The sequence below is a fragment of the Corvus hawaiiensis genome, chromosome 23, assembly GCF_020740725.1.
Source record: "Corvus hawaiiensis isolate bCorHaw1 chromosome 23, bCorHaw1.pri.cur, whole genome shotgun sequence".
In the NCBI taxonomy this organism is placed as follows: Eukaryota; Metazoa; Chordata; class Aves; order Passeriformes; family Corvidae; genus Corvus; species Corvus hawaiiensis.
This window is the reverse complement of record NC_063235.1, coordinates 2,799,093-2,826,708: the sequence shown is the minus strand read 5'-3', so window position 1 is coordinate 2,826,708 and position 27,616 is coordinate 2,799,093. Positions and strand designations below refer to the sequence as shown.

Genomic DNA, 27,616 nt, shown 5'->3' with positions numbered 1-27,616 from the left:
AGCAAGAGAAGTGTAGTTTACTGCCTAGCTTTTCATGTAATTTCCTCTCTCTAAACTATAAGCTTCTTGTAATGGAAGAAATATAGTGCATCAATCTTCTCACAAAGTTCTAAAAATGGAAGTAAGTTGTGTCAAAAGGTTAAATATTGCAACAGGGTCAGACACCCTTCAGTGTGTTGCAAAGTAATTTCTCTCTCTAAAATAATGAAGTACCTTTTAATGTCAAGTTCGAGTCATGTTTTAACATACTTAAATCTTCAAGATCTCAAAACAGTAGAAGAGTTTAACAGCAAGCTTAATAGACATGTGATGACTGCTTCAGGTGTTGGCCAAGAGAGACCCTGGTACCCTCTTGGGGTTTGAGTATCCCACAAAGCAACCTGTCCCTTTGTGGTCAGCCTGAATAGTAAATTCCTTGAGGTTTGGAGGCTTCAGTTTCAGGTCAAGCAGCTGTATTTCCACTAGATAACCAGCTTCACATATGACAATATTAAAGAATTCAAATGTGTAAAATACTTAGCTTTGAATAAGGGAAATCGGATGAGAATGCAGGATGAAATGAGATTGAAGATATGTTTACATATGCCCCAGACCAGGGAAGTGGTGAGACACAGGCAGTGTGCAAACTTTGGCTTTGTGTAGTCCTAAAAATAACCCAAATCTTTTAAAAAGTAGTTTTGATGTCATTGATGGCTTCCTACAATTTAAAATGTGGTGAGTATAGTCAGAAAAATAATAATGATTATATGCAAGACCAATACTGAATGTGGTGATACATTACCTGACTTGTGAGAGTCCGTGAAAGGACTTTCTACATGGAGAACAGCAGAGAGACATTCCACCAAAGCAACTATTTGCAAGCGTAAAAGGCAGGAGACAGTTTTCTGATGATTCCTGAGGCTGGCAGAGTCCTCCTTGAAGGTAACAAAATTGTGTGTTCCTGAGACAATTGTGTCACGTAGGATGATGGCAGCCACTTCATCCCTGAGCACACGTGAAGGGAAATCTGCTCTGTGCCAGAACCTGAAGCTGTCCTGAGCAACGTGGGTATGACTTGGTTTTCTTAAGAAATTTTAAACGTAGTACTGCTTGTTTACACCAGCCAGGAACCAGAAGAAAATTTAAAAATTAAAAATGGAATTTATTCCCAAGGTGCTGCTTTATGATGTAGATGCAGATTTTGGTAAATAGACTATTTAAGGTATTATGTTACAAATAATGTAAATGTACAGATTTTTTTTTAATATATAGTTTTTGACTAGTTACAGTAGGTTTGCAAACCTGAAGGCTCTTAAACACAGAAGTTTTGCTTTCTGCTTCCATTGGACAGTTGGCACTAGGCTGACAGGTGGAAATTTGTTTACCTGGGGTAACAGTTCAGCGTGATCTTTTTACCTATGTACACAAGAAAACCTTTTAGAGAGGTTTGTATTGATTCCTTTAGACTTCATACATCATTCCCAGTGAACAACCTCATGGAGTTTGTGAATTAATTATTAGACAGATTCTGGTACCACGTAAGTTGTCCAGAAATAAGGAACAAAAGAGTTTCTGCTTGGCATGGCTGAAGCTGTTCTGCTTCATTATAAATCTGTGACTTTAAGTTTGCATTTACTGTATGCTGTTCATATAAGGTCTGCTGCAAACTTGCCATGAAAGAACTCTGCAAATGATGCAAAATTACCCTTATACAATCCTAATCTGCTTTAGCTGTGTATTAAGCTTACGAGCTCAGTTTTTCTATTAAAAATTTAATCCTGCCATTTGATGTATAAACAATTTTGCATATTGCACATTAATTCTGTAACAATTCTTTAATCCCACAAAACAAGTTGCATGTGAAACTCACTTCCTCAAATGCGAATCTGCTTTTACCAAATGAGTTACTGTGTGCCTGCAAACCACACACAGTGCAGACTGCACAATGCATGCTGGGCAGACTGGTACCCACTGCACCTCTGGTGATACGGAGCCTGTTGAGTAGGCTCCTGCTGTTCAGTTACTGCTATTTCCATAGGCTGGGATATACCACAGGACAAGACGGACAGACACCATTTCTGTCTGCCAGGTATGGAGACAAGTTCTGCAACACTCCTCAATCCAAGAGTTTCATTTAGAAAATGGTTGAGTCGCTTTGGGCTGCACAAAAGCAGCTTGGAGGCATTATCCTGTGGTGATGTGGCACCCCATGCACTGCCAGGACTTTTAGTAATGTGGGTTCAGGGTGTTGGTACTTCAGTTGAAAGATACCAATACAGCACTTTACAAAAATTGTATCTTGCCCATTTCAGAGACTGACAGCGTGTTTCAGTCTTTGAACTCCATCATCTACAAAATCCACTACTGTCTCAGTGAGGTAATAGGTGTCACACCATCAAAACTGTACAGCATGAATCTACATCTTTATCCCAATTTCTTCCTGGGCTTTTTTATCTGATCTAGTTGCCTGGCACAGATGGGTATTAGAGAAGGAGGCCACAAAAGGGTAAAGGTTTGAAGAGTTTTCACTGTCTATTTCTGTTTTCATGCCATGAGGTAGGCCATAATTTTCCCTCCCAATTGCTACCAGAATTTGTCTTACAATGATGTAACATTTCCAGCTTCTTGCTTTCAAGCGTGCAGGAGAAACATTTTGTTCTGCAGTAAAGGAACACCATTGCATTGATTTCCAAAAAAAGAATTATTAATGTGAAGAGCAGATACCTCAGAAAACACAGTTCATAGGGAATGTTGCTTCCATTTTTAAAATTGTTGTCTACAAGTGTGTGGATTTTACAGGACAAAAACGTGTTTATTGGTTGTGCATACCTAAATTCCCCAAGGCTGTGGGGTGCCCTGCTGTGTTCCCATGGGTAGTAAAAAACTGTAAACACCTTTAGAAAGAGAGACCTTCCAGACTGACTTCTGTCTTTCTAGCAGGGCTCTCAGCAGAGCCAGGTTTTTCTTGCATGTTGTTTTTCTGGTTGTCTTTTCTTGTGCAAGGTCTTCAAATTTTATGATGCTGATTCTGAATCTTGGCTGCAGTGAATTAATTGAGAGAAATTCAATTTCCAGTTAAGTCCTCACATACCGTGTCCAGAATCTGAGCATGGTTATGGCGGAAAGCAGAGGAGGCTGAATTGAAACCACCTTGGCTTGGCCTGGCCCTGGCAGGTGCTAAGCCTGGTCTCCCCCCTACAGTTTACAGCTGGTGCCCTTCAGCCCTTCAGCTCTCCCGACTCCCCACAGCAGTATTCCCTATGCTCACATGAGTTTGCAGGGAGTGAGGTGGGATAGGAGAGCTGTTGCTTTTCTTGAAAATGTTGTAAGATTTAAAGTTATAGAAAAGGAAGTAGGTAAGGGATTAGTCAGGATCCAGTGCAGTGCACACCAGGCTTCTGGTGTGGCCCTCTTGGATGAATTTCTAGAGCTTCTTCTGTAAAAGGAGAAAAGTGCCGGCCAGTAGCAGGGCTCACCGGGAGCAGTGCTTCCTCATCTAGCCTGTTCTTCTGCAGGGATATATCAGGTTACAGAAAACACTGGGCTTCAATATATTTGACAGGTCATTCTTCTAAATAGTTAAAAAAAGGTAACTGATAGATAATGAGAAAATTAAGTTGGCATTATTTTAAGTTAATGACTTAAAAATCCAAAGACATGTTCTGTTATACTTTAGACTGGTAGAAATTAGATGATACTAAAATGCCATATCTAGAAGTGGCTAAACGTTAACACCCCTCTTACTGCATCTTTGTCAATTATGCAGTCCCCGTGCTCTGCATAGCACTCTTGTCCGCAGTGCTGCTGGGCGAGCTCTGGATTTCAGCAGCACTGTGCTGTCTTCATGGAGCATTACAGCGACCAAATCTGAAGTGGGCATTTTGGCTTTAAATAAATCAGCAAGTAGTCAGTGTTAATTTTTGTACTTCTCTTAGTGTTTCTGTAAAAGGTTTTGAACAAGTACTAGCGAGGCCTTATATGCACAGTCTCAGTAAATTATACTGAAGTAATTTAAACTTCTGCCTAGATCCTCGCCATGCTGCCCCGCACACGCCTCGTCCCAGCCCTGCGGGCGCCTGACTGGGGTGGCCGAGCCAAGCCCAAGCCGTGCCGGGCGGAGCCAAGCGGAGTCGTGCCGGGCAGAGCTGAGCCCGAGCCTATCCCACAGCCCACGGCGCCCACACGGAGCCCGCCCGGCCGCCCCTCAGCCCCGCCCCGCCCCGCCCCGCCCCGCCCCGCCCCGCCCCGCCCCGCCCCGCCCCCGGCTCCTCCGGCCGCCAGGCGGCGCTGCAGCGTGCGGCGGGTGGAGAGGCCATGGCGCTGCCCGGCGACCTGTGGGCAGAGCTGCCGGCCGAGCGCCGCATCTTCTGCTCCGTCCTGGTCTTCTCGTGGGCCGTCTACCTCTGGGAGGCCTTCCTGGCGCACCGGCAGGTCGGTGCAGCTCTGGCGGGGACGGTTGCTGGTGGGCCGGGGTTGTGCCGGGCCCGGCCCGGCCCGGCCCGGCCTCACGTGGAGGGTGGCCGGGGCCGGAGCTGAGCGACGCGGGGCCTGTCGCCTGCCTGGGGTGGGCTCGGCCCTGTCCCGGGGCGCGGCCTCAGCGCGCTGTAGCGGGTGGTGGGAGTACTCACAGCAGCGAGTTGGGTGAGTGCGGTAGGGTCACCGGCATCTGAGCACTCCCAGCAGCTCGGTCCTCCTCCCCGGGACAGCTGAGAGAGAGCGGTATGAGCAAAAATGAGGAAATGCGTGACTTGAAATAACGACAGTTTTAACAGGTGAAGGAAAGAGGAGGGAGGCGCCGCAAGAGCTGCACAGGCCGTCGCTCACCGCCTCCCCGAGCAGGCGATGTCTGGGCAGCCTCCGAGTGATAGCCACCCTGGAAAGGCACATTCCAGCGCTCTCTTCTTATTATAGAATAAATACGACATAGAGGACGGAGGGTCTCTTCGGTCAGGTCCCGGCTGTCGCCTGCCAGCCGCATCTCCACCCCCAGCCTGCCCACCTGGCAGGTTTAGCAGCAGCCACACACCGGGGTGTTTCCAGCCCCAGGAACGCGGAGCATCCGCGCGCACCCGTCCCTGCCAGACCCAGCGGGGTGGGGAGCGCCGCGGAGGTCAGGAAGCGGTGCTGCCAGCTCCTTTGAGCCCTGGGATCAGGGACACTGCAGCCTGGTGCCCCGGACAGGGGAGAATGTGTTTCGAAGTGACAAAGGGTAGGAGTTTTTCCTTAGAGAACAGGTAAATATACTGAAACAAGACAGCAGAGGGAAAAGACTTTTAGTCGTTAAAAATGCTTAAGTGACAAGTTCTATACTTGAAATAGCACCTCGTTTGTGCAGCAACTCAGTAGGTATGTATTCTGGTGAAGTCACATGGCTCGCATGGAGGATCTGGTGTTCGGTTTCAAAACAGCTCAGTCGTTAACTCCGGTGGAGTAAGTCACATCCTGTGGAAAAATCAGTTTGTGTGATCTGTATTTGAGCTATTCTAAATAAGTCATTAAGCCAGCAAATCAGTTCCTGGTTACAACATAATAATTATGCTTCAGTTTTATATTTAGAACTTGATAGAAAACAGGAATTCAGGAATATTTGTTCCTTTGTGTGTTGTTTTTCCTTTTTTTTTTTTCTTTTAACTTTCTGTGGTGGCCCATGGGATCATTTTATGTGCTACTTTTCATTCTTACTTATCTCCTTTAAAATATTAGATGTAGACTTTAAGTTTTGTCTTCAATTTTTCAGAGGCGGGTGTATAGAACAACAACACATGTACCACAGGAACTGGGACAGATCATGGACTCAGAAACATTTGAAAAGTCTCGTCTCTATCAGCTAGACAAAAGTACTTTCAGCTTTTGGTCAGGCCTCTATTCAGAGGTTGAGGGCACTGTAAGTACCTTTCATATGTTATTTTTCATGTACTCAAACTGAAATACTGTGGTTCTTAGTGGTCCCATGCAGCTACACCATTGGCATTCTGATGTCTTGTGGCGAACACTGACATTTATAGTCTGTTTTTGTTTGTGGCTGTATTTGCTACACAAAAAGAAGTAATTATGCAGAAAGTATGTAATTTCTTTCTGCAGTGCTGAGTCATACTGCTCAACTACAGTGTTACCTTACGTTTTAATTATGTTCTATTATAGTTTCTGTTGCAAAATTAATAAGCAGCAGGAGAGTTATTTTAAATTGTTAAAATACAGACCCTTCCCTGTGTTTGGAGGAATGCAACTACTTTCATTTTTAGATAAAATTTAAGTAGAAGGTAAAATGAGCAGCCTGTGAGAACAGGGAGTGTACCAATGGATACTTCTGAACTATAAGAAGAATTACACTGGGCAAGTAATGTTCACATATTTGAAAAAACAGAACCGTTAGTTAGAACAAATTATTTATGTGTGTGAATTACAGTCTTAGGAGAAGAGAAACCTCTTCTAACGCACTACTGAAATACCATTGCTCATCAGTACCACAAAAAGGAATCCTGAAGTGCCTGGCATTGCAAAGTAAATTGAAATATCCTACTTCACGATGAACTTAAGCAAGCATAAATGTCAGTTATAAAATGTAATGAAAATAGGATTGTAAAATAGAGTTGGTCATGTAACTGTAAAACAATGATGCAAACCCAGTACTCAGAGATTTGTGGTACCTTTTAACTTTCACATTTCCTGATCTCCTTTGTGCTGCTTCACCTGTACTTAATTTCCTTTTGTATGAACTTGTAAGAAGGATGTTTTGTCAGTGCAATCTGTTATATTCTTCTTGTTGGGATTTTCGGTATGCTCAGTAGAACTCGAGACAATTTTTACATGAGTTTGAAGAGCTTTTATGTTTCTGACTGACTTGAGAGGCAGTATTTCATTTGGAAATCAGAGGTTCTCTCTGGTGGTGAGTTGGTGGGTAAGGTGAGCTGGAACCACCTAGCAAGTGCAATGAGTCAAAAGGTTCTGAAGCTTTTTCTTGATTTCAAGAACTTTAGCCAAAGCAGGTTCCTTTGTTGTTTCTAAAGAAAATATACATGATTGGAATGAGCATTTTTTGCCACTGAATTTAGCGCCATGCTATTCAAAGACTTGAATCAGTAGTCTGTGTTTATCTTCTTCTGGGCCTACTGTTGTTATGGTTGCCCAAAACATTGTAGCTACTAAATAAGAGAGATATGAGTTTGCCAGATGGACTGTTAGATGAATAAAGAACTGTCTGGATAGCTGCATACAAAGAGATAAAGCAAATGGTTCAGTTTCCGAGTGGAAAGCAGTGGTGGCTCTCAAGGGTCCACATCTGGGTGAATGCTGTTTAATATCTTCAGTGGGACTGAGTGTACCTGTCATGGGTTAGCAGGCATAGTCCCAGAAGTGATTTTCTTGCAAAGAGGTGCTTACAGCTTCCTCTGTGACCTGACAGAACCTATTGGCTGGCTAGTTTGAACATGGACAATTTTTTAAGCCACTTAGAATTTTGACCACCTCTGTGATCCACACTTAAGAATAGACAAACCCCGGGCAGAGCCCTCTCTCGTTTCAGGCGCTGGGACAGGTGGCTGCAGGGCCCCGTATGGGGACCCGGCGGGCCCGCCCCAGGCCCTGCTCGGGCCAGGCCGGGCTGGACCACAGCCATCCTGGGGCCGATGGGCCCTGTTCCACCCGCAGCCCCCGCCACAGCCCTGCTATATGCAGATGGAGTGGCCTGGCTCCCCCTCTCCAGTTCGGCCAAGATTCAGCTGAAGCTGCCCACTGATGCCCGGCAAAGGTCATGTGACCAACAGCGATAATCGAAATTCCAGCTGCAAGGCCCGGGTGAGATTAACCCTTTTAGTGCTGTGAAGAGCTGAAAACCTGAGGGAGGAGAAAGAGGAGATGCTTAAAGCTGAAATTCTGTTGTGAAGCTGTGAGGTATCAGAGTACCCGTTGTAATTTCATGAAGGCATGGGGGCTGGAGTGTTCAACTTGTACTTGTGAGCAAAAGCACCTGCGCTGAGATAGGCAGATGCTGACGCAGCTGTAATTTGATGAGAAGTTTGAACAGGGAGAGATGGAAGTGATGAGGACTTTTGCTCCAAATGGAAAAGGAGAAGACCTCAGTTCCTAGAGATGCTCCCAGAGATAGTCCTAGAGATGAAGATGAGGAGGACCCTTTGCTCCCAGGGAAGGAGGAGGACCTCTGTTCTTAGAGATGAAATGCTCCCAGAGATGGTGAAGAGAACTTTTGTTTCTGGACGGCTCAACCTTAAAATTGCACCCCAGTAGCTCAAGAGTGGACCCTTGAAAGCAGTTACGGGAAAAGCTGCAAGTCGTGGGAGGGGGACTCTCACATGATGCAAGCAGAGAACCAACCCAGGCAGCTGTCTCGTGATAATGTCTCCATAGTATGAGCAAGAGAGACTCCTCTTCCTAAATGGACTGAACAAGGCTATTATGGAAATGGTAAACAGACTGAACATCTCAAGGGTTGTCTTTTTTACATTGTCAGTGGGAGAAGGGAGAAAGGTGGGGGGCAGAGAAGAGTTCTGAAGGTGTGGTACGATTTTATTTTTCCTTTTTCCCTCTTTTAGGTCTGTTAATAAACCACTTTATATTCTTTCAAGTTTGGTGCCTGCTTTGCTTTTCTCCTAGTTCTTATCTCACAGAAGGTAAATAGTAATGAGTATTTTGGACCAAACCACTACACTAAATTGGTGCTTCTGCCCGGTTACAAACTGAACCCGCTACAGTACCCTTGGCAGGTTTGCAGCTGACACCAGGCTCAGTGGGGCAGTGGATGGGCAGGAGGGACAGATGTTGTCCAGGGTGACCTTGATAGGCTGAAGGAATGGGCTTGTGTAAACGTCACGGAGTTCAACAAGGCCAGGTGCAAAGTCCTGCACCTGTCTCAGTTCAATCCACAGCACCAGCGCAGGCTGAGGGATGAGTAGATTGAAGGCAGCCTTGTAGAGAGGGACTTCAGGGTCCTGATAGATGAAAAATTGGACATGAGTTGGCAATGTGTGATTGCAGCCCAGAGAGCCAACCGTGTGCTTGGCCGATCCCCAGCAGCATGGGCAGCAGGGCGAATCTGCCCCTCTGCTTCACTAAGGCGAGACCCCACTTGCAGTGCTGCCTCCAGCTGTGGGGTCTCCTCTGCATGAAAGACATGGACCTGTCAGAGTGGATCCAGAGGAGGCTGCAAGAAATGGTCAGAGGGCTAGAGTGCCTCACCTTCAAAGACAGGCTAAGATAGTTGGGGTTGTTGGGAGCTGGTGGTAGCCCACAAAAGGCTGTCTCTTCAATCATCCAAACTTTACACCATTTATACATATTAGCAAACAAAATTGTGGTTCATTAACTAAAATTTACATAGTTCTTTTATTAATTAGTATTCTACCTTCTGTTGATTAAATTATTCTTTTGCTTCTCATGCTAATTCTCAGTCTTTCTCTTGTGAGTCGATGGGTTTCTTGGGTCGGTGGTCCATGGTTGTAATCTGCCCCTGCTGGAATTACCTGTTACCCAGTCAGAGCTGATTAGCTTTCTTGGTTTCATCTTAACTTGGGGATTCTGCCAAATGTCCTTGTGGTTCAGAAATTCAGCATTCTCTCCTGTGTACATCCTTCTGCCCAAGCTTTGGTAATGTTTCCCTGGGGCTGAGATCATTAATGCATATCAAGCCCTAGACTTTAACAAGGCATTTCTACAAACAAGTAATTTTTCTTTCTAATGCCTGGACATCATGGCGAGGCCTTAGAGTCCCTTGCAGTACCTAAAGGGGTTCCAAGAGAGCTGGAGAGGGTCTTTGAACAAGGGCCTGGAGCGACAGGACAAGGAGGGATGGCATCACAACAGACAGAGGACAGCATTAGCTTATAAGGAAGAAATTCTTTCCTGTGAAGGTGGTGAGGCCCTGGCACAGACTACCCAGAGAAGCTGTGGCTGCCTTATCCCTGGAAGTGTTCAAGTTGGATGCAGCTTGGGGCAGCCTGGTCTGGTGGAAAGTATCCCTGCCTGTGGCAGGGGGATTGGAACAAGGTGATCCTTAAAGTCCCTTCCCACCCAAACCATTCTGTGGTATTTAGAGGTTCTTTCTTACCCAAACCATTGGGTGATTGTGCTTGCCTGTGTAGGAAAAGCATAGCTTTAGCTTTCTTTTGTGACATTTTCTTTCTGTTCCATCCCTGTTTCTGTAATAACAAATCCACAATGATTTTAGCAGCTGATTGATTTATTAACGAAATTAGTGCATCCAGCTGTCTTCCACACCTGAGCCACTGAATCCAGACTATGCTGTTGATTTCTAAGCAGCAGCCAAAGTCAGTTACTAAGCCAACAGGCATCTTTGTTTGTATGTTGTTCCACTGTTTCAGCTGTGATGGTGATAGCTAGAAAATAGGTATGTCTCAAACTGCTGCCGCCATTAATGAATTGATTGTGTTGCAGTGATGCTGATGTACAAAAGCTAAGTGAAAAACTGTGGAATATGTGAGTTAAAGCTTCGAGCTAATTATTTGAGTACTGGCCTGAATAAAGAAGTTTTGGAGCAGTCTGTTTCCACATCCTGCCCTTGGGTTACAACAGCTCCAGGCAGTGCTCCATACTGGGGGCAGAGTGGCTGGAAAGTGGCCCAGCAGGTAAGGACCTGGGGATGCTCATGAACATGAGCTGGCATGTGCACAGGTGGCCAAGAAAACTGGGGGCATCCTGGCATGTAGGGGGCCAGTCTCTTCTTCTCCCAGGTGACAAGCGACTGCACCAGAGGAAATGGCCTCAAGTTGTGATAGAGGAGGTTTAGATTGGATATTATATTTCTTCACTGAAAGGGTGGCCAAGCACTGGAACAGAGAATAAGGGGAAACAGTCTCAAGTTAAACCCTCCTCCAGGGGAGATTTATCTGGGATGAGAAATTTCTCCAGTCTGCCCAGGGCCCAGGTGGAGTCCTGGAGGGATTTAAAAAATATGCGAATGGGACGTGGGTCAGTGGTGGGCTTGGCAGTGCTGGTTTGGACTCAATGATCTTAGAGTGATTTTCCAGCCTAAAGTTTCTATGACTATATTCTGCAAAGTGGATATAGCCCTTGTGTAGGGTATGTACAGCTTTTCTACATGTCTGTGATGGTGAGTTATTGTTCCTGTATGTGATGCTGAGGCGTGTCTTTCTATTTCTCAGAATCTGTCCTGCGTTTATCAGATTCCGTCTGAAGTGAGGTGGCCTTCGCTGTCTGGGTTTGTCACTTTTTTTGAGCATAAAATACATTCTTTATTGGCTTTGGGAACTGCCTGAACTTGAAAGAGGCTATTGTGGCCAAAGTTGATGAAACTGAATGCCAGTTTTGCAAGCTTTTGCCTTTAATAGGTTGAAGTATGATTCATTAACCCAGCAAATTAATTGAAGGGGAGATGCTGTGTTAGAATTACTAGAATGCTTTATTTCAGCCATTAATGATTTGGGTTTCTTTTTAACTAATTAGTATCAACAACATGCTAATAGCTATCTTTGTTCAGGGTGATACTTCTGGGACTGTCAGGTCTAAAACCTACAGGTAGTCTGTAGAGGAGGAACAAACTTGCTCTTACGGTTACAAAACAAGGAGAGTGGAGCTTCAGTGTTGAGTATTCAATACCACCATGTCATGTTGGAAGAGGGGATGGTTTTCATCAGGAAAGATGAAGTGGAAGGGTCGTGGTTCTTTTTGTCTGGGGCTGGTGAGAGGAGAGAGTGCAGGGCCGGGGTTCCTGCAATACCCGCAAGGCCACTGCCACCTGCCATCGCTGCCACCTCGGATAGAAGGAGCTGCTGCACCGCAGGTCGGAGCCGCCTCGGATTGCGCAGCCACCGGGGAGAGGGATTGTGCCTGAGACCGCGCCGTGCTGCCCCTGGTACTGCCGCCCATGGAGAGATGTAGTGGGACCCAAGGCCTGCCAAGTGGCATGGAGTGAGCAGCTTGTCAGCATAGTTCCTTATTAAAACTAGCTCTCCAGGTTTTGTTTAGTTCATTTTCCGTTGTTTCCAGGCTGGGGGGAGGTTGTTGAGCAGCAAGATCCTCTCCAGTGTGCTGCCTTTGTTCTCCTGGGTGCAGCGTGGCAGGCAGTGTACTGGACAGCCACCGTTTTGCTTTTGTGTGGAAACAACGTCTGTCTTCAGGAAGCAATTTTGTTTGTTTGGTGGTAAATACTGTTGTGGGTGGAACACTCTCTTTTGTACCCTCTTTTATTGATACTGTTGTGTTTATTCACATTGTTCTTTGTTTTCTCAACCCAAAAGGTCTAGCACCGAGGTCCTCTGCCATCTTGTTTTTGCCCTAGGGGGGACCGGGCAATATCTTGTCTTTGCTGGTTAAACCAGTTCTCTCTTTTGTACAGGTTGTTTTTTTTTTTTTTTAGCGTTGTGTTTACTGCTGTTTTCTTTAGTAAATTGTGACTCTAATGTATAATCACTCTGAGTTGGGTTTTTTTCTTGTTCCCCTCCACTATTGAAAGGGTACAGTTTAAATGGCTTTAATTTCTATGCTGAGCTTTTAAAACCACCACACTTGCTTTGATCCTTTCCATCTCCTGCTGACACTGAAAATGCACCCTAACAATTAGGTTGTAAGAGTAAGCCTTTTCAAAATAAATAAATAACCCCCTGGCATTATCAGTATTGGAAGGCTGCTTACTTGAAAAGTGATTTATATATATATAGTGGATGCATCACTTGCTAAGAAGGCAAACATGAAATATTTACAAGTTGAGCTGATAAGAAATGCTGCCAGGCCTGGCCGTGAGCTGCAGTGAGCTCTTGCTTCAGTAGCTCTAGCTTGGGCGTTTCTTTGATGGTGGTGTATCCCAAATGTTCACTCCCTGTTCCTTGGTAGCCAGTATGTCAGGAGACATTGGGAGCAGGCACAAGGAGGAGACCATGAAGCTTTCTTCAAAATGGCTATAACGGCTCCAGTAGTGAAAATGAAATTGGGGCTTTTCTCTGGGCAGGGAACACAGGTGAACCTCTGCTCTGGGAGAGGAGGGTGGCTCCTCTTCAAGACGAGAGGCTGCAGTATGGATATATGTATGTATATGGGTATATGTATACGTAGATCTTCTGAAAATATACCTTATGTCTGAGCCAATATAGCAGCAAAGTCTACAGAAAATAGGCTTGGAAATATGCTAGTATTTCACAGGAAAAAAAGAAATTACCTTCTCTCTACTTCTGTAAAGTAAAAATTAACTATTGCCAGATATTCCAGGCTTGTTTTATCACTGTTAAGATCAGAGGGGTGGCAAAAAGCTAATTATAAAACTTGTCTTATTCACCCTTAAAGGTTCTTACCATGCTGAAATTTTAGTAGACTAAGATGACAGTGTGTTTCATACTGCCTCTGTGGTATGTGGTTTTGTTTTCAAGATGATTCTCCTCTGTGGAGGAATTCCTTTTCTCTGGAAACTGTCTGGTCAGATCTCTGGTCGTGCTGGGTTTGGACCAGAATATGAGGTAAGTAGGCCTTAAATTTCTGTGAAAGTATTTGGTCCCTACTGCAATAATAATTTTAATTTTTAAGTTGGTGTTTAGTTAAAAGTGAGATGTAGCTAACCTATAATATAGTAAAAAGAACAGATATTTTCTGGTGCCCACAATGACTGTGTGATTCTGAGAACAGGTAACAGTAAATTAGCTTGCTTTTAAATTAGTTTACTAATTAAAACAGCCTTATATGTTAAAAGCAAAGTCTGGTATCTGCTTGAATCAAATGAGGTGGTGGGCTGGGTTTTTGGGAGTTCTTTATTTGGGTGTTTTCTTTTTACTGGTACTAGAATTGATCTACCTGCACACTAAAAGGGTAAGAAGTTTGAGGCTACTGCTTATGTTGCCTTTGTGCCGTGGATGAAGCATGTATCCAAATTTGTGTTCCAAATCCTTAGTAAGCTATTAGAGTGAGCAATAATCTAATCATCATGAAAAAGTTAATTCTGTGAATTTATCTAGCATCATCTTCTAACTGGTTTCAGTTAAGTCACTGACCTAAAAGCCATTTTTAACATCCAGAATATTTGTTAGTATGGGTCAGTAAATATCAGGTGGTTTTCTTTTGTTTTGTTTTTCAGATTGTTCAGTCATTGGTATTTCTACTGCTTGCAACACTCTTCAGTGCAGTGACTGGTCTCCCATGGAGTTTGTATAATACATTTGTCATAGAAGAGAAACATGGCTTCAATCAACAGGTATTGCAGAGAGCACTTGTGCTGACCTGATGGGTTCAGATGGTTAGGTAGACTGGTCTGTCCATATCTGTGCCAAAGATCATTAGTTTTAGGGACATTTCTACTCACACTGCATAAGAATCAGTTTTATCAGTGGCTGTTGCAGGAGTGCCCATGCAGCAGCAGGCTGTGTGAGCCCATGCCTCTGAGCATAGAGATGTGTGTTCTAGGGATGGGACAAAGAATGTTTCATGCCTCAGCTGTTCATTTTTGGATGAACCCTCCATCTGCCTTTCCTGAGAAGTTTGGATCATTTGCTTGATAGGGGCACTCCTGATTTATGATCAATGCCCAGGTGAAAGGAAACCAAGAAATTACTTTCCTTCTCATTTTGTTTCACTTACTGATTTCTTAAATCAGTCTTTACTAGATTGGAGAATTCAGCTCTTCATTTGTACCTGTGTTGGGTACCCATATAATATCAGCCCTGGTTTTCTTAATTGCTTTTACCAACTTGGTTTCACCTGTGTCAGCATCAGTTTCTCATGAGATGAGATATTCTTTCTGAGAGAAGAACCTCAATCTGGGGCCCATCATTAGCCATTTCATGCCAGAGCATAAGATTTGTTTTCTGCTTTTGGAGCCAGCTGGTGTTGTCTACAGTACTTTCTGTTCCAAGTCTACTAGGAAGTTGTTGTTTGGCTGGTTTGTTTGTTTGGTTTTTTTGCATTAGAATGAAATTTAGATGGGTAGCAAATGTGGTTCATTTTAATATCAGTAGAGATTCTATTTGCCAATTTCATCTTCCAGTCTCTATGGAGGTGGGAAGACTAAAGAAGTGAAATCAGTTTGTTTCTAAACTCCTTATGTTCCTGGTAGATTGATACATTGATGCTTCTTATTCCTTTTTATAAACAAGAAAGGAAGTAAGTAATAAAAAGGGCTTTAAGTGCAGTGATCTAGTTTGCACCCTTTAAAACAGAAATGTGTAGATCCTGACACATCTGGTATTATTTTGATTCACATCAATTTATTTAATGGCATACTGTTTTCCTTCCAGGAAAGACCAACTATGAAAATTCTCACTGCACAGTTTTGCTGTTAAATCTGTGTGTTCCCAGAAAATGACAAGGCTGGTTTGGCTGTGTATCCCCCCACCTCTGATATTTCAATACTGTGTCAATAGCAGCTCCTGCTCCAGGCCTTGAGAAGGAAATCTGAAGATTGTCCTAATTAGTCATAAACCTTGAGCTTGTGACCAACTCAGAACTCCACTTAGCTCTCTAGTCTTGTGTAAAAACCTCGTGATTCTAAAAACCTGTGTGTCACTTTTTTCTCACAAGCGAGGAGATCCTCACTGTCAGATTGAGGGTGCCCATGGCCATTCATGTCCCAGGTGGTTCTGAGATACAGTCCTGGGGATCCTAATCCCTTCTGCAGACTTGACAGTGAGCACACTGCCAGGCTAGCGTCCTGCTCCTAGCAAGGAAGGAAGGAATGTTCCTGTGTTTCCAGAGCATGAGTCAATCAGTCTTTTCTCCACAGGCAATATATGTTTAAAGTATTTTGGTTGTTCTCTGGCTATCACTTCTGTTCTGCAGTCCCCAAAAATTGTAAAGGCTGGCAGAGTCCTAATTCTTGCAATGTGCTTATGCCCTGGCCTAGCCTAGCCATCCTTTTGACATTCTGAATCCTTAAACACACATCAAATGCCATCTCTCACTCTTGTCTCTCATATCAGTCCTTAGTAGTTACATCAGGCCTACACCTTGATTGCTTCTCCTACCTTAGTGAGGAGTGAGTTCTGTATTGGTGCGGAATCTGCAAGCCCTTCATGTCCAGCACACAGAAGTCCAAAGACTGTAGAATTAGAGCCAATCGGCACAGTAGCTGATGGATGGAGAACCTGACTTGATCAGGCCCTGCCTTTCTGCAGAAGGAAAGTGTCAAATACTGCACTTAATAGCTTGGGCTTCTTTAAAAGTGCCTTGAGAGCTTGCAGAATCCATGTGGTTTCATTGTTGCTTTAGGCAAGGTAAGCAGTATTCTGGGTGTATCGGAACATTTACTCCCAAGAGCTGTGCTCTCTGCATGCTTCACTGTTGTCAGTGCCTAATCAAACAAGCAAATGAAGATGTGCTACTGACACCCATAGAAATAAAATGCTTGACTGAGCTACCTCATGGTCTTTTACAAGGGTTTTTTCCTGGCAGTGGTCATCATGCTGAGAGCTAAAGCCTGAGTCCATGTCTTAGGTACCGGATGTCTTACAAACAGTCATATCTCCACCTTCCATTTCAGACTGATGGTCTGGGCCCCTTAGTGAATAAGTCAAATTCACACCTGGTACTGGCCCAGACTTTGGAATTCCTAGCAATGATTCTTAGCTGATCTTCAAATAGACTCTTCCTTCTGTAGGGGTGGCTTGCTGAAAATGAGGATTTTTCTCAAAGTCACATTTGCCTTAGGAAGCAAGAGACTCACCAAAGATGAAAGACACCATGCAATTTGCTAGCTCTACTCCTCCTAGATTGTGGAGCTGGAAGTAAAGAGAGATTTAAAATGAAAATACGAGCTAAACGGATTGTAGTTGACCTGTTTTTCTTTCAGAGCTTTTCAGTACAGCCTTGTTTGAAAGATCTTTACATACTAATCCTTTAGAGCTTGATGGGTGTCTTAATTGTGTTGCAGAGTCACTAGATCAGATCATTCAGATAGAGGTCTTTGAAATTTCTATTGCTTCTGTTAAAGTTATGATACTTTTAAAGCCTGAGATAGCTATTTGGTAGTAACTGCATGTCAGTGGAAGCTTGGAGTAAAATGCCCAAGGTATTGCTGAAAATCTGTAATAGGATTTCTATTTATTTCCAGTTAGGACAACTAGCTTAGTGGTAACTGAAAGTTAAGACGAACTGGGGCAGCTGTTTAATGAAAGAGAAAACATTTTCAGTAGCAGTGCTTCTTTGAGAGTTTCTTATTTTCTAAGAATCCATAATGTGTGGGATATAGATTGGTAAAGGAAGTAAGGGACAGATAAGCTTAAATTTTGTCTTCCTCCTTTAATGAATGTGCAACGCAAAAGGATGCTTTGGGTCAGGCCTTACTAAGGAAGAGTGTATCTGCATGGGCTTGAGTCCATGTGGTTGTATGGAGCTGCTAGAAAAGCTCCTTTTTGACTGACTCTGATTTTCTTATGACACTGGCATTGCTGTTTTGCCATTTGTCTTAACTGAAGGGATCAGTTCACTAACCAGAATGGCATGTTAATATTTACATTGACATATTACTGATACAATTTATCCTTTCTTTGCAGACGCTGGGATTTTTTTTTAAGGATGCTATCAAGAAGTTTGTTGTGACTCAGTGTATTCTGTTGCCAGTGACATCCCTTCTGCTTTACATTATTAAAATAGGGGGAGACTACTTCTTTATCTATGCCTGGCTCTTCACATTAGTTGTTTCCTTGGTGAGTACGAGATGTTTGGGTTTCTTCCAGATTCCAGCTTACTGGCATGGCTCAGCATGCTGAACCCAGCTGAAAGGAAAAGAAGAAAAATCTAAATCTCTTGTGAATTTTAATATCTACAAACTTTAACAGGGTGTCTTGCTCTCAATGTACTTGTTTAGGAATAATAGCTCATATATATTTGATAAATATATATGACGTTAATGTCATATATATTTAATCTATTTAATACTGGAGTGTCTTCATCAATTGAAAGATAAGCACTGAAAAAGCTTTAGAATAAGTACTGGAAATACAGCAGTATGCGGTAATAGGTTTTCCTTTCTCTTAAATACAGAAAGGGCACAAGGGCAAGTGCCAGCAGATTGGCAAGGCAAAGCAGATTGTGCTTTCATCAGTGGTGTTTCCATTGGGCATTTCTTGTAGGTTACTGCACAGGTCTCAGTGCATTGCTTGGTATTAAGAGAAATAGCAATGTTTCATTGTTCTGCTTATATAGCTGCTTTCATACACTGAATTGTAGCTGATGTTTTTAGGGTTTATGTAAAATAACGTTTTATCTATATCATAAGTATTTGATACTTTCTATTGTTACTCTGAGGGCTGTATTTGTCTCTTTCAGCATAGTGCTCTACTGCCTTTTTCCTCAATATACAAACCAGTGCTCACCCAAGGTAGAAATTACACAAGTACCGTTGTATATAGTCATTCATTTTTAGATTAAAAAAACACTTTAACAAGTAAAAGAATAAATGGCTATGTTACAGTGGTGTAATAAAACCTGCCATGTTAGCCCAACAGTAAATATGGGTCAGTCAATCCCTAATTCTCAGCTGAAGTTCAGACTTCTGGGTTGGAGTGCACTATCAAGAAAATTTTAAGGAATATTTGTATAGGAAGTCATGATAGTTTTCTGTCTTAAGTTTCTTATTCATGACTTAAGTAAGTGTTACTTTTTATCTTTATCTTCTCCCTGCTTCTAGATTCAGATCACCTCTATAGCTTTCTTGGACTTCTGATTTGTCAGGTTTCTCTCTAAAGCAGAGGCACCGGCTGGCTACATCTGTACAAAAATGTGATGATAATGCTGTGTGGGAGGCCACTGCAATTAACACAGGAAAATCTGATTTTCCACTTGCATAATCTGATAGCTACATTGATTTTCTCAGATATGACAACGTGGAAGGAATTGTGGCTCATTTTAAGTCATGACTGCAAGCTTTTTCATAATGCTGTTTTTATGGGATACAGATCTCATTATCTGAATTGTATTTGTTGCTTACTAGCATTTTTGCTTCACTGATGCTTAACATGTAACTGAAGAAAAATGTGTGGGTTAGTAGATTTCTATATGGCCACTAACTCAAAGCTTGATGACAACAGTGCAGTAGCAGAAGTGCCCCTCTTAGGTGGTAAATTCAGTTTAAGATTGCTACTTTGAATTATTTCAAGCTTTTGTTTGTTGGCTTAATTATACAATGTTTCTGTTGTTTTGTTATGCTGGCTCCTGCTTTTTCTAGTCCGGGTGTCCTTATGCTGTAACATATTCCCTTTTTTTTTGTTTGTTTGGTTGGGGTATTTTGTTTTTGTTTGGTTTTGGTTTTTTGTTTGTTTGTTTTTGAATGCATTTTGAAAAATCACAGTGTTAGGTGTCAAAAATGCCAGGTCACATGTATTGAAATTACTATAACAGAAAGATTTGTTCAGACAACAGTTCTTAAAGAGCTGGTTTTTTTCTTGCAAGCTTTGATCAGCAGCATACTCTTAAATCCTAACTCATCATTTGAGCTATTTCTCTCTCAATCTGTGTGAAACAGTTCATACTTACAACTTTTCCAGTGTAGCCTTATTATTTGCAAAATTGGATATTAGTTCTTTATGTGATATCCAGTTCATATGTTAAGTGTTTCATCTTAAAAGCTTTAAAAACTTGGTTTTTCATAGAAGGATTAAGTTGGAATTTTAAAATAAGTGATGAAAGATACAGGATTTTCTGAAATGGCCTGCCCTCATTTGTACACTGAAAGTAAAAAGATTTTTTATTTATCTTCCTTTATACCAGTCATTGACTGTATTTATTCTTGCTATCTTTTCTTAAAATATAGATTGTAAAAAATATTGCATGATCTCATATGAGAAACTTTCTGAATGCCCCTTTTGTAGTCTTTAACAAGCAGGTTGAGTAGAAAGATGTAGGTGAGTAGTACCAAGCACTAAATTTCAAGGTGAGAACCAGAACATATGCAGCTGAAGCCACGTTTCTCTCTCTCACTTCCCTATTACAAACTAGTACTTTATTTTTGCTCTGCCTGCAGCTTCCCATTTAGCTGTCCACATAGATTTTGTCCTGAGGTGCTACAGATATATTTTAGAACCTGATATAACAGGTTTTGTCTATCTTTTACACAACAAAAGGTAGAAAATAAAACATCTTGACAGAGCTGCAAACTTCTGTACTGAAAGAATACTTAGCATTCTTGGCTTATTCTTTTCCTCTGGGCCCCCTCCACCCCTGAGGGTTAAGTGCATGCCTAGACAATTGGTGTGTGCCACCTCAACTTCATAGTGTTGCAACTGCAACTTTATAGGGTTTCAGGCCTTTATGTGTTTGAACAGCCTCTGACATGCAAAATCATCCAAAGGGGTATTAGATTTACCCTTTAGAGTCTGGTTTAGGGAAAAATTCCAGTTCCATAACTCTGTAATCAGAGTTGCATCTTCCTACTAGTCTGTTATGCCTGCTGATACCAAGGCATTACAGAAAGATCTGAGATAAAACCTTATAATTAGTCCCCACATGCTATATGGTCTGAAACACTAGTCTGGAATGAAAAGCTGGTTTCTGTTCTATGAAATACCCTCCTACACCTTCTGCAAAATATCTGCAGAGGTTTAAGCCTCTAAAATGACAGCAACAAAAATAACTGGTGTTTCATATTGATGCCCTCACTTGCTGTGACTTCACAAAAGTTAGTTTTTCTGATTTTCTATTTCATTGGACTTTTTCAACGGTGCACGCACTGTCAAAAGTCCAGATACGTGTTTTCAGTGAAATAAAACGTATCAAGATAATTTTGAAGTTAATGTTGATGTCCATTTGCCTCTCATGTCCTGTTCCTTTTTCACTAAGCAGAATTTAAACTTTTAAAATAAATAAATAAAAATAATTTTGTGAAGATCCAGAGTATGAGGAAAGGAAGTTGAGCTGTCCTTTCCATCACATTATTCTAGTTCTGGCTTTCTCAACTGGGCCGCAGCTGATGCCAGCTTAAAGAGATGCAGGTGCACTGCAGTGATGTTTTTGGGTCAAGGCTGTTAGTCATTGTGGAACCAGAGGCATCAGACAGTCAACTGCCTTGGCCCTGCCAACAGCTGGGAAATGGAAAGAAGACAGGGGACGTGAAATTTCTTGCCTCTCTTTAGACAGTTGCTTTGCAAGTTAGCAGGAATTAGTCCCACTTCTTCTATCTCCTGGTTCCTTCATCTCTGCAGCTGACTATGAAACACTTCAGAGCTTTCCAGGATTGGTGAAGTACATGGAAGTGACAGCCTGTCACTGATGAGCTCCCTGCTCCCAGCTACCCAGAGGCCTTGTCTTCTGTGCTGTTCACACCAGTTTTGCTGAAGTGTGTAGGTGGTTTGTGCACCGGCACCTGCCCCATCCTGTTGCTGAACTGTGGACTGGCCACCAGACAAAGCAGCCCATAGAGAGCCTGGCCATAGATCCCACTTCATACAGGACTCTGCTTTATCAAGTGGTTTTTCTGAAATTATGCCCTCTTTTTGAACTTTTTGCTCCACCTTTAGTACTAAACACGTTTGCATGGCCTGTTCTTAATATCCACATGTGTTTGCAGGTGCTTGTTACAATCTATGCAGACTATATTGCACCTTTGTTTGATAAATTCATTCCACTTCCGGAGGGAGAGCTCAAGCAACAAATTGAAACAATGGCAAAGAGCATTGACTTCCCATTGACTAAGGTGTATGTTGTTGAAGGTGAGGTTTTGTTTTGTTTTTTTTAAATAAAAAGGCTTTGTAATTTTAAATATGTGGGGTTTTAGCATTGATTGTGGATGCCGTAGTAGGGTAGTTGCTTGCATTGCTCAGATACTGCAATACTTGCCAATGTCTGTAGCATTTTCCTGGTCTTTTTCCTGAAGCTCAGTGCACAGCCTGAACTCAGCCTCTGGTTGGAAGCATTGTCCTGGGTCTGTGGAATGGAAATACGCAGGTTGGTCAAGTCAGGGAGCACAGAAGTAGTCAAGATTACAATTTTAGAACTGTGAAACAAAGAAAATAGCTTTTTAATTTTTCGAATTTCAGTTTAGCCTTAATTGTCTCAAAGTCCTTGGTAAAACAGTTGAAAAAGTCTTGAAAATTAAAAATACCTATTTCACGGGGATGGTTTCTTATGCTGTAGCTGGATGGTCTCACACCTACTTTAGACAAATTCTTTTCACTTTCTAATACTGAATTTCTCAGGTCATGGAATATAACATGGAGCATGCCAGCTGCCATGTCACTTCAATTCCATGTTCATGGAGTACTTTACTGTTTGACATTTCCACTGTTACTTATTTTGCTCCTGTCTGAATTTGATTTCAGGGGCTTTCCCAAATTTTGTTTTGGTTTTGTGTCCCAACTGTGAGGCTCAGAGGTGTTTTTTATTGACGTTGTGAAAGCAGTATGAGATGGCATAAAGACCTAAAATGATAGAAGTTTGCTGTTGGAGAGGGTGGTGAAGGCTTTATCTAGCCTAGAAGCTGTGACTCAAAACTTTGGACTGGTCAAGTCCTGCTAGTGTTCTGCCTCAGTGCTGCTCAGAACCACTGATACACTTGGGGCACATGAAATGCTTCTCTTTTCAAGCCGAGCTAAAGCTTTTCAAGCTTGAGAGTCAGTGCAGGGGTTTGCTAAACAGGTACGGTTTTCCCAAATGTATTGCTGTCAGTATCCCAGCTTTTAACAATGGTAAAAGTGCCATGAACCAGTTGTTGGTACTGCAGCCCCTGTGCAGTGTCCTGTGTTGGCTTCTGCAGCATGTCTGCTTAAGTGCAGGGAGCTGCAGTGGAGGCTGCTAAAGCTCCAAATACTGTCCCACTCCCCCCCTTTTTTCTGTAGCATTCTTAAGAGTGTTGAGCCAGCACCATTCCCTTTTGGCATGGGGGACTGAATGTGGGAACGTTTTTTACTGGTGTTTTTCTGCACTCTGTCTTGGCTCTTCCTGCTCCAGAACTGAATTCTTGGTAAAATGTGCAACTAAGTCCTTTACTTTCAGGGTTCATTCTGTAAGAGGCAGATTACAAAGGTTCTTTCTCTACCAATGTTTAGTGAAAGATGAAGATTTTTATTACACACAGAAAGGAAACCTTGCTATTCTGTAGGCGTTCAGATTTCTTCACTGGGCAGGGACCAGGTGCTGAGGCGTCATACTCTGACCAGTCCCTTCCTCTGTTAATCTGTCGTGGTTTGGTGCTGAAGGTCACAAAGACCATCTACAGGTTGGCTTCAAATCAATCAATGGATATTTGTGCCCTAAGGGGTTTATGCAGTTCATTCATTTATACTAAGTGTTTTAAGGCAAATGCCTTCCAACTTATCCTTTGCTGCAAAAAACTCAGGGGAATCCACATCTGCTCTCATGGAGACATCCTTCAGTCGTGATGTTGCTACAACTTCTGTCTATAAGGAAAAATAAGCTTTTAAATCAACTGAAACTGTCCACATTCCATGGAAAGAGATAAGTTTCTTGGCCCTAGGTGTATTGACGGTAGAAACAGTCCATGACTGACCTGATCTCGATAAAGGTAGCTGTAAAAAATGGCCTATTGCAAACAAAATAGTATTGCAGGACTGTGTTATCTGTAGTCCATCTCTTCTCCTTATCTGTTTCTAAAGTCTTCATATTTATCTGTTTACATTCATCTTTGCTGGCACATTTGAAAGAATTCTGCATAATTTGGCACAGGTTCTTTGCCTGCAGCAGTGTCAATGCAGAATGCTCTTTCTACTCTAAATCTGAAATTGCAATAGAATTTGCTTTTCTTCTTGGACATTAGGTGTTCAAGACTGCTCTTATGCTTTTAGTGATTACATGCAACATTTCTCTATTGGAGTCATCATTAGATTTTAGAATATGCTTCAGCTTGCAAACAGATGTGCTTGAGTTTGTCTGCTGTTCATTTGGGGACTTTGAGAATTCCTCTGGAAGAATCTGGTCTTTGCCATACCTTACAGGCTTCAGTGCATGGGATTATTCAGATCATGGTGTTTGAATTTTCCCCATCAGGTTCTAAGCGTTCTTCCCACAGCAATGCTTATTTCTATGGATTCTTCAAGAATAAGCGGATAGTACTCTTTGACACACTCCTGGAAGACTATTCTGCTTTGAACAAAGAACCAGCAGAAGGAGAAGATGGTGAGAATGAAGAAACAAAGTCTAAAACCAAAGTGAGTTTGTTTTTCATTGTGTTATTTTTATTAACTTCTTGGTGAGATATTCCCTTGTGTTTTCTAATGTGTTTTAAAGGTCCTGAGTAAGTTGCTAAAACTCAAACCCTAAGGATTTCAACACCAAAGTATGCCTGGTTTGCTAATTGGAATTTCTGGGGCTGAGTTGTGCAGATAGCACCAGAGACTGTAAAAATGTGCAGGGGCTTTAGCAAAACATTAGTTCCCTGCATGTGAAAACTAGACCTTCCTTATAATTGTTTGAATAAGGGACCTGTTCAGGGTTTTAGCTCATCTTCTTCTCCTGGGACTGCCACATCAAAGCTTCCCTTTGAAGGAAATACTTTTAATTCTCAGTGTGTCATTTGTGTGCCTTTTACTGCATGCAGAGTTTTTGGTGCAGGAGGCACACCGCACAAACAGATTGCACATGTGCATCCTCTCATACCCAGAACAGGATGGTGGCCTGGCACTGGCCTCTCCTTTGATGTGCAGGTGCACATCATGAGTCTGCTGAAACAGCTGTTGTGGCCTCAGAAGAATATGGAAATGACTAAAGCTAATGGAATATTTTCTGAAAAACCTGAAGAAATAATTCTGAGAAAAACAAATGGCCTTGTGCAGCCTAAGGTTAGATCAATGTCTAGACTGTTATTCAGTCCAGCTTCTGTTCCTTGACAGAATGTTAGTGGTTCCTAGAGTTTTGTTTGTCAAAACTGCAGGAGTGGGTGGTGAGAGGAGGGGATGTTGAGCTCACCTGATCTAGTCATAATGAGAGTCTGTGTTCCATTTCAACAGGTTCTTCAGCCTTTGTGTTTGCTTCTGACTTGCTAATGGATCTTTGAACGTGCAGTTGTCCTTCCTAACTATAGCTTTAAGGCATGTCATAGGGCTTTTTGAAGAGGACAGTTCGTTTTTAAAGGAACAGTACCGCCTTGGGAGGAAGGCTACATGTTGAGTGTTGAAGGAAGTAGGAACAGGGCTTTGCTCTCAATTTTCCTCTGAAAGTCTGGAGCTCTGAATACCTGCTTCCAGTGTAATGCTTTGCTTGAGTAAATAAACAGGATGAGAAGGAGGGATGGTAGGAGAGTGTTTGGAAGACAGATCTTCAGTCTTCTTTCAGGTTTGCATCAGCATGTCTGCATACATAGAAATAAGAAAACACCACCTCATAGTAGAAATCTTCTTAAACTTAAAAGATTCTATTTTTGTAAGTATCTTCATGAAAAAGGCTCAGCAAGAAATTATATGTGTGTTTCTGCTGTTGGAAGGGAATGGTCTGATCTAGGGATACTTAAATGACCAAGGAAAAAACAAATGAGTAAGAAATTTATTTGGTTGTGTTCAGATATACCTGATAATACTTCTGCTTTGTTATTCCCTCAGAATAAGAAACAAGGATGTAAAAATGAAGAAGTTCTGGCTGTACTCGGTCATGAATTGGGTCACTGGAAACTAGGTCATACTGTCAAAAATATAATCATCAGCCAGGTAAGTTATGATAAACTGTTTTTTTTTCCTGGAACATCTGTAATTATAGCTGTTTCCAAATGCCCTCTTTCAGATTTGTCAGTGTACATTCACCTGATATACTTACGCTCTGTGACAGAAAGTTTGGGTTTTTTTCTTTGCTCTATCTACAATGAACATATACTGGCCTTTCTGTTCCCTCCCTTGCTTCATCTGGTTGGTAATAAGCATCTCAGAAAGCATGTCTACTGCCGTTTTAATTCATCTGAGCAGCCTTCTGAAGTTGTGTCATGGTTTAGGAATGGTACTCCCCAATTCAGTGCCCCCACCAAGACTTCCAAAACCACTCTCTCACTCCCCCACTTTTCCCCTTCCCCTCCTCTCTGTCGCAGATTGAAGAGGAGAATTGGAGGCATAAAATGCAAAGATCACTCACTGGTTGAGATAAGAGCAGCAATGCGATAAGAAAACAAACAGTAACAGCAACAATACTGATGACAGTGGGTGCAAGAAAATAAAGGATTCGTACAGAAAAAAACAACTGTACAGTAGACAATACTGGACAGCTCCCTCTGCCATGTTTTCTCAACTGGTAGAAACCCCTTCTCCCTGGGAAAGCCTTTCCTCTCCCTGTCTCCAGCAATGATGGGAGGTGGTATAGAATAACCTCCTTGTCCTGGCCATGGCCCCTCATGTGTACTGCAAAAATTAACTCTGTCTTGGCCAGAACCAGGGCATTAGCCCCCCCCTTATTCGGTATCGTCTATGACATGCCCAGATCCTACACCTTCCAACTATATATATACTTAGATATATGTGTGTGGATATATACACACACAAGTGCAGCTATCATTTCCATAGTTGGTGACTGTACCTCCAAGGTGTCTGTTGAGTTCATTTAGTCCATGGCTGTGGGTTCTATCGGTCCTAGATGTCTTCCAGGACAGGAGGGCTGGTGTGCTGTTGGCTGGTTGCAAGCTGCGTCAGGAGCTCACGGCTTGTGTATCCGACGTACTCCATACTCATTGGTCATGGTAGTTATGGCACACAGTGGCAGTGTCATTGAGCAAACAGTATTGTATAATTCAACATTATAGACTGTTCACCCAAAAATCAAATCCCCTTGAGGTACACATCATGTTTCACAGAATCACAGAATAAGCCAAGTTGGAAGGGACGCACAATGATCACCAAGTCTAACTCCTGGCCCTGCATAGCATCCTTTTGCATTACCCACCAAGTGCATCCAGGTCACTGAGCAAAAACAGTCTCACAGATGGGTTTGCCTTTGCTTGATGCAGAACTAATGCAAACTGTCTTCCCTAACACATTTCTAATATGCACCAAGAGACTTTATCCCCATCTATGCTATGTAGGCTATTGAGCAGGGCCAGCTCAATTGGTAGAGCCTCTGGGGTTAACTAACCAGATGGTCTTCGCTAAATGTAGATCCCAATGTTTGCAGGTCCCACCACCCCTTGCTTTCAGTGTGATTTCTAACAGTCCATTGTACTGTTCAGTTTTCCCAGAGACTGGTACCTGATAGGGAATGTGATACACCCACTCAATCCTGTGCTCTCCGACCCAGGTGTCTATGAGGCTGCTTTTGAAATGAGTCCCGTTGTCTGACTCAATTCTTTCTGGGGTGCCATGCCACCACAGGACTTGCTTTTCAAGGCCCAGGTTGGTGTTCTGGGCAGTGCCGTGAGGCACAGGGTGCTTCTCCAGCCGTCCAGGGGTTGTTCCTGCCATTGTCAGCACATAGCACTTGCCTCGGAGGCTCTGTGGGAGTGTGATGTAATCGATCTGCCAGGCCTCCCCAGATTGATATTTCGACCATTGACACCCAGACCACAGAGGCTTTACCCTTTGGGCCCTTCTTGATCACAGCATGTTTCACAGCTATAAATAACCTGGGAGATGGTGTCCATGGTTAAGTCCACTCCTTGATCACAAGCCTACCTGTATGTTTCATCTCTTCCCTGATGATCTGAGGCATCTTGGGCCCACCAAGCCAGAAATGACTCACCCTTATGTTGCTAGTTCAGATCCAACCCTTCCCAGTCTAGATCAGTCCATGGCAAATAGTTGGGCTGTGTTTC

At 42.7% G+C, this 27,616-nt stretch overlaps 1 protein-coding gene across 1 annotated transcript in view; it reads left to right on the top strand.

Annotated features, from left to right (window-relative positions):
* The first annotated feature begins 4,260 nt into the window (after positions 1-4,260).
* The window catches only part of ZMPSTE24 (zinc metallopeptidase STE24), a 30,071-nt gene continuing 6,715 nt past the window's right edge, over positions 4,261-27,616 (top strand). The window contains exons 1-8 of the mRNA XM_048326891.1: positions 4,261-4,410; positions 5,717-5,863; positions 13,332-13,418; positions 14,030-14,146; positions 17,439-17,591; positions 21,449-21,590; positions 23,884-24,044; positions 25,431-25,535. Of these exons, the coding sequence (XP_048182848.1) occupies positions 4,294-4,410; positions 5,717-5,863; positions 13,332-13,418; positions 14,030-14,146; positions 17,439-17,591; positions 21,449-21,590; positions 23,884-24,044; positions 25,431-25,535 (1,029 nt within the window). The 5' untranslated portion in view covers positions 4,261-4,293. The remainder of the gene's footprint in view (positions 4,411-5,716; positions 5,864-13,331; positions 13,419-14,029; positions 14,147-17,438; positions 17,592-21,448; positions 21,591-23,883; positions 24,045-25,430; positions 25,536-27,616) is intronic.